This window comes from Salmo salar, chromosome 13 (assembly GCF_965601325.2).
Source record: "Salmo salar chromosome 13, fSalSal1, whole genome shotgun sequence".
Taxonomy (NCBI): Eukaryota; Metazoa; Chordata; class Actinopteri; order Salmoniformes; family Salmonidae; genus Salmo; species Salmo salar.
In genome coordinates this window covers 99801734-99809019 of record NC_138303.1, presented here as the reverse complement: position 1 = coordinate 99809019, position 7286 = coordinate 99801734, and the positions used below count along the sequence as shown (strand labels likewise).

At 44.2% G+C, this 7286-nt stretch overlaps 1 protein-coding gene across 2 annotated transcripts in view; it reads right to left on the bottom strand.

Annotated features, from left to right (window-relative positions):
• Positions 1 to 534: 534 nt before the first annotated feature.
• LOC106568341 (alpha-mannosidase 2) overlaps positions 535 to 7286 on the bottom strand; it is a 50575-nt gene continuing 43823 nt past the window's right edge. Inside the window, exons 21-22 of one of the 2 annotated variants that reach the window (XM_014138604.3) lie at positions 6332 to 6445; positions 535 to 2866 (exon numbers count right to left, since the gene is read on the bottom strand). In XM_014138604.3, coding sequence (XP_013994079.2) covers positions 2714 to 2866; positions 6332 to 6445 — 267 coding nt within the window. In that variant the 3' untranslated portion in view covers positions 535 to 2713. Of the gene's footprint in view, positions 2867 to 6331; positions 6446 to 6473; positions 6854 to 7286 lie in introns of those variants that run through there. The other variant, XM_045692502.2, reaches the window with a different exon arrangement.

The window sequence follows — 7286 nt, the reverse complement described above, 5'->3', positions numbered from 1 at the left end:
CCAATTGACTCAAATTATGTCAATTAGCCTATCAGAAGCTTCTAAAGCATTGATATCATTTTTATGGAATTTTCCAAGCTGTTTAAAGGCACAGTCAACTTAGTGTACAGTACGTAAACTTCTGACCCACTGGAATTGTGATACAGTGAATTATAAGTGAAATAATCTGTCTGTAAACAATTGTTGGTAAAATTACTTGTGTCATGCACAAAGTAGATGTCCTAACCAACTTGACAAAAATATCGTTTGTTAACAAGAAATATATGGACTGGTTGAAAAACGAGTTTTAATGACTCCAACCTAAGTGTATGTAAACTTCCAATTTCAACTATATGACTGTGCAATGACTGGCATGACAAGAGGAAAACTGATGATGCACTATCCAATTTAGAAATTGCACCTTGTTTAGCCTACTGTTACAGCTCTTAAGATTAAGTTGAAAGCCGGACTGAGTTCCTTTTTGGGGGGAAATATTGTCTTGCATACAACAACTGCAAATGGTTTTATGCACTTTATTTAATCGACAAAACTAACTTGGATTTCATTATTTTTTATTCTCCCATTATATGACATTTACAGAAAGATAAACAATGACAACATTTTACTCTCAACAAGCAACATTGGTAGAAAGAGATTTGCGCATAACACCATACCCTAATGCTGAGTTTCAAAGACAGACAATAGAACAATAACAATTCTATACCAAGTAAAGTGTATTGTTTCTCAAATATGCTTTTGATTTCAAATCATCCTAGACCAGCTTCTGTCTTGAAATTGAGTTTTGTCGCTCAAAAGGAGATAATACATTTTTTTCCCATAATTTAATCAGATGTGATACAACTGTTAAACTAGCTTTGACATTCACATTCACATTCAAACATTACGGAACAACCATTTCCACATTAATTTACATTGACACAAATAGACATTCAAAAAAATTAGCAACCAATGTCACAAGAATTCTAATTCCTTACCATGACAGTAAAGGCGCAATTATTTGACCACCAGAATAGCTAGGCATTCTTCCGTACCACACATAAGATATGCTCACCTCTAAACACCCCAGGAAATGTAAGGGAACATTTCCATATCCTTGGAACTTCACAAACGTGTTCAAAACATTAATTAAAAAACACCATGGCAACATGTTGAAGTGGATTTGAAAATGGCTCAGTCAAGGTACCAGTTTGAGGCATTCCATCTGTTAGCCAAGATCACAGGCAAGAACGGAACAAAACAAAAATAGTTGCGCAAATATGACAGGTTTTGTGACCTTTGGCATGTGTCATATGCTTAAGCAAGCAGTCGTACGCTTTTGGCCATAGTAACAAAATGTGTCTCAAGAATGTAATGACTAACTATTGTAGATTTAGAAGATTCAACTCGTTCAGATGCACGAGGAGAAAAGAGGGGATTGCTGCATATACGGTATCAATGGTAAGTTGGATCAGTTGCATAGTTTGATATCTAGGCTGTAGGCCCCAATTCAATCAATCACAGATTATAATAAACCACACTGAGTGGCGGTTTCCCGGACACAGATTAAGCCTAGTCCTGGACTAAAAAGCATGTTCGATGCCAAATTTCCATTGAAAGTGCTTTCTAATGCAGAACCTGGATTTTTCCATGTCTGGGAAACCGGCTTTGAAAGTTAACGCTACAGGTGTGTTTTTTTCATCAACATCCAATTAGGACATTTTCCCAGAGAGGAACAGCTTGTGGGGTGTGTCTGTTTTCACAGTAACACCTCAACACAGTGTGAACATTCTAAGTCAACCCGCGGTGCCGTTTTCCTGCAACTGCAACTGATTAAAAGGCTTTATTATTGATACACCTTTGAACATTTCTTGATCAAAACATCTGACTGACTGGTGCGCTGTACCAAGAGTAGCATAGCTGTGTAAAACAACAAAAAAGGGATAATTCACAACAATACGTATATGAAGGTCACAATAACAGACCTATATCAATGAATGTGATGTCACATGTCAATTATATAACAACTATTTGCTTCAGTAATTTCGCATTGATAGTAAATTATAATGGACATTTTTCTCCAAGGGGAACAACATAAGCATATGTACATTGGGCTCATTATGAAATTGAGAAATAAGGCACATTTTTGCTCTTTGGAAAAATAAAAACAGCATCTCACTTGAAATGAAACATATAAAAAAATATATAATTAGAATCAGTTGGCGTTCAAATCTTTTTTTCGGCATGCCAATGACTTTAAGCAATATTCACTATGATTGTAACCATACCTTGGTAAAACAAGACAAGAAATCACATTGTACAAAATCATATTAGTGGAAAAGGAAATCTGGACCTGTGGTCTTCTCAGTAGAGTGAGTTCAAGTGAAATTGCAACACAAACGTTCGCAACACAGACAGAACCTGAGACTGCAGGATAACTAGGGATACTGGATTCAAACAATATCATATTGCACTTTTAGAATGAAGCTTAATCAAGTTCCATTTCCTTCTCCTCCTGCCTCTCTCCTTTCTACCCCTCCTCCCTCTCTTCTTCCTAATCCTCCTCCCTCTCTCCTTCTTTCTCTCTTCCTCTTTCCCTACTTCCGTCTGTTCCAAGGATGTACTATGTCCCTAGGCTTCTGCATAGCCTCGCTGACAATGTTTTTCGGCACAGGAACAGAGGCCAGATTTTGGGCATGTGCCGTGGCAGGCACTGACTAGGCTCTCTGGCCAGCTGTCATGTCAGCTGCACGCGGTATGTGCTGATCTCCATTGGTTTCAGTCTGATTTCCTCTTTGCTCGACCCTCCCTCAGTCGTATGCATCAGAGTCAGGGATACGGGGATGATGCTCTGGAATCTCAGTTCTGAAAACAGCTTCTCCGTGTGGATCTGTGAGAGAACCAAACCAAACATGAACAATGACGTTATAACCGCATGTTGGAATAGAGAACCCATTATAAAAGGAGTTGATGGTTTAATAAAAGTATTTGACGCCGGCTTTGATCATGATGAAATATCCTATTATTTTAGAAGATATTAATAGGGTAGAGTATACTGAGCAAAAATATAAACGCAACATGCAAAACATTTCTAAGGTTTCACTGTGTTACAGTTCATATTAGGAAATCAGTTAATTTACATAAATTACCTAGGCCCTAATCTATGGTTTTCACATGAATTGGCATAGGCCCACCCACTGGGGAGTCAGGCCCTACCAATCAGAATGATTTTTTTCCTACAAAAGGGCTTTATTACAGACAGAAACACTCCTCAGTTTCATCAGCTGTCTGAGTGGCTGGCCTCAGACGACCCTGCAGGTTGTAACGGCTGTCGTAGAGAGGGGACCAAAGTGCAGCGTGTTGATTGCTCATGATCAATATTTATTATAACTCAAAACACTAAAGGAAAAATAACAAAGAGAAAAACGAAAGCGCACAGTTCTGTCAGGTACATAAACTAAACAGAAGACAACTACCCACAAACACAGGTGGGAAAAAAACCTTACTTAAGTATGATCTCCAATTAGAGACAACGAGGACCAGCTGCCTCTAATTGGAGATCATCCCAAAAAACAACAACATAGAAATAGAAAACTAGAACTTAAACACAGAAATACAAAACATAGAAAAACACAAAACACCCCCTGTCACGTCCTGACCTACTTACTATGGTCAATAACATCTTACTATGGTCAGGAAGTGACAGTACCCCCCCCAAAGGTGCGGACTCCGACCGCACCTAAACACAATAACAACCCCCCAAAAACAAAACAAAAGGGAGGGTAGGGTGGGTAACTCCTGTCTATGGCGGCTCTAGTGCAGTCCACATAACCTTATCCTCCAGCAGAGGAGGCAGCTCTGGTTCGGGGCGTAACCCCCGCTGCACCCGCTGATCCCTCTGCTTCACTACCACCGGACCGTGGATCATCGGAGGAGGAACCGGACTGTAGATCATCGCCGGAGGCTCTGTGCTGCAGACCGCCGCTGGAGGTTTTGGGCTGCAGGCTGCAGCTGGAGGTTCTGGGCTGCAAACCGTCTCAGGAGGTTCTGTGCTGCAGGCCGTCTCAGGAGGTTCTGTGCTGCAGGCCGTCTCAGGAGGTTCTGGGCTGCAGGCCGTCTCAGGAGGTTCTGTACTAGGGAGCATCGCTGGCGGATCCGGACTGGGGAGCATCGCTGGAGACTCCGGACTGGGGAGCATCGCTGGAGACTCCGGACTGGGGAGCGTCGCTGGAGGATCCGGACTGGGGAGCGTCGCTGGAGGTTCCGAACTGGGAACCTTTGCTGCAGGCTCCGTGCCAGGGATCATCACTGGAGGTTCCGCGCCATGGATTATCACTGGAGGCTTTGTGCCATGGATCATCTCTACAGGCTCCGGGCTATGGATCATCCCTACAGGCTTCTTACATTTTTATTTTACATTTTAGTCATTTAGCAGACGCTCTTATCCAGAGCGACTTACAGTAGTGAATGCATACATTTCTTACATTTTTTTTCTTCTTCCCCCCCCCGTACTGGTCCCCCGTGGGAATCGAACCATGGATCATCCCTACAGGCTCCGGGCCATGGATCATCACTGGAGGCTTCGTGCCATGGATCATCACTGGAGGCTTCGGACCATAGATCATCACTGGAGGCTTCTTTCGTGGAGCTGGAATAGGTCTCACCGGACTAGGGAACGTCGTTGAGAGTTCTGGACTAGGGAACGTCGCTGGAGGCCGGGTGCGCAGAGCAGGCACAGGGTATACTGGGCCGTGGAGGCGCACTGGAGGTCTGGAGCTTATGGCTGGCACAACCCGTCCTGGCTGGATAACCCCTATAGCCCCCCGCAAGCGCGGGGCGTTGTAACAGGTCGCACAGGTTTGTGCTGGCGAACTGGGGGTACCGTGCGTAGAGCTGGCGCAGGATAACCTGGGCCGAAGAGACGCACCGGAGACCAGGAACGCTGAGCAGGCAGAATCCTTCCTGGATGAATGCCAACACGGCAACTGTGGGAAGCTTGCACCGAGCGCACCAGGCTGTAGTTGCGCACTGGCGACACAGTGCGCATCCCCGCATTAAACGGGGCTTGCTCGATCACTCGCCCCCCACGGTAAGCACGGGGAGTTGGCTCAGGTCTCCACCCTGACTCTGCCAATCTCCCCGTGTGCCCCCCCCCCCCAATGTTTTGGGGGGGCTGCCTCTTGTGCTTGCCTAGTTCCTCTTCTCGTCGCCATTCCACTCTCGCTACCTCCACCTGTTCCCATGGGAGGTGATCCCTTCCAGCTTGGATCTCCTCCCACGTATAGGATCCCTTGCCATCCAGAATTTCTTCCCAGGTCCATTCCTGATCACGCTGCTTGGTCCTTTGGTGGTGGGTAGTTCTGTAACGGCTGTCGTAGAGAGGGGACCAAAGTGCAGCGTGTTGATTGCTCATGATGAATATTTATTATAACTCAAAACACTAAAGGAAAAATAACAAAGAGAAAAACGAAAGCGCACAGTTCTGTCATGTACATAAACTAAACAGAAGACAACTACCCACAAACACAGGTAGGAAAAAAACCCTACTTAAGTATGATCTCCAATTAGAGACAACGAGGACCTGCTGCCTCTAATTGGAGATCATCCCCAAAAAAACAACAACATAGAAATACAAAACATAGAAAAACACAAAACACCCCCTGCCACGCCCTGACCTACTCTACCATAGAAAATAACATCTTACTATGGTCAGGACGTGACACAGGTGAAGAAGCCGGATGTGGAGGTCCTGGGTTGGCGTGGTTACATGTGATCTGTGGTTGTGAGGTTGGTTGAACGTACTGACAAATTCTCTAAAACGACGTTAGAGGCAGCTTATTGTAGAGAAATGAACATTCAATTCTCTGGCAACAGTGGTGGACATTTCTGCAGTTAGCATGCCAATTGCACGCTCCCTCAAAACTTGAGACATCTGTGGCATTGGGTTGTGTGACAAAACTTCACATTTTAGAGTGGTCTTTTATTGTCCCCAGCACAAGGTGCACCTCTGTAATGATCATGCTGTTTAATCAGCTTCTTGAAATGCCACACCTGTCAGATTGACAGATTATCTTGACAAAGGAGAAATGCTGACTAACAGGGATGTAAACAAATTTGTGCACAACATTTGAGAGAAATAATATTTTTTTGCATATGGAACATTTCTGGGATCTTTTATTTCAGCTCATGAAACACTTTAAACACGTTTTTTTTCAGTATATCTCTTTCATTTTGGTGTGCATGTGCGTGTGTGTGTTTGTGTGCATGCATGCACGGGTGTCTCTCTGTGTGTGTATGCCTGTGTCTGTGTGCTCCTGTATGTGTTAGAGTGTCGGCATGTGTGTGGCAGCTTTACCTTCCCCTGCGTGGTGGCACACAGTAGCCCTGTGTTCCTATTGGAGAAGGCGCAGTCAAAGCCTTTTCTGTGCAGAATCAAAGCCGCCTCGTCCGACGGACCACCCCCGTCCTCCTGTAGGACCAGTGACAAATGATTCAGTCCCCACAAAGACCCCAACTGCCCCCCCACCAGCCTCAACACTGGAGCCATTATAGAGACCACCCTTTCACAGGTCAGCTGCATTTCCACAGCCATGTTCGAGGAGTTGATTCTGAAACAGACATGGGTTCACATACTATTCGAAAACTGACTGGCTTAATGGACCAATAGAGTAGTTTCAACACTGCAACGCTCCTATCTGGAACTCCAGGCAGGCGAGAGCAAACGCTTAAGGTATTTTAAAGATTTCAAATCGTATTTAAACCCAGGTCTGACTCTGAAACAGGGTAACTACTGTAGTTTACTACCTGACAGCACAAGTCCAAGTCAATTTCATCCTCCCTCCAGAAATGGTGTTTCTTTTCCATCCACAGTCCCTGGCTGAGTAAATGGAGAGATGCCACAGTGCATACTAAGTGGGATGGTAGTTGCGGCAGTGGTGTCATCATGTGAGTATTCGTGTAAATCCATACAAAGCCCTCGTCTCTAACACATTTCACGCTACCGTCTCCTCTTTTGATTTGTTCTCAGAGTCAAATTGGATGTCAGAGCGTGACTTTACAATCGATAATTGAGCAAATTGGTCAGCAGATTCCCCTTCTCAGCGGAACAATTAGCTCGATCTTTGACATGAGAGACAGCTCTATCATCAGAGTTAACGGGCCATGCGACAACAAAGTAGGAGATTATAGAAGATGTACAACACAGAGATGTAGTGTATTTACAGAGATGATATAAGGACAATTAATGGAGGAGTGCTGAGTGTGTGTTTTGTCCTAACAAACAAGAGATGAAACCAGGATTCCACATAGGT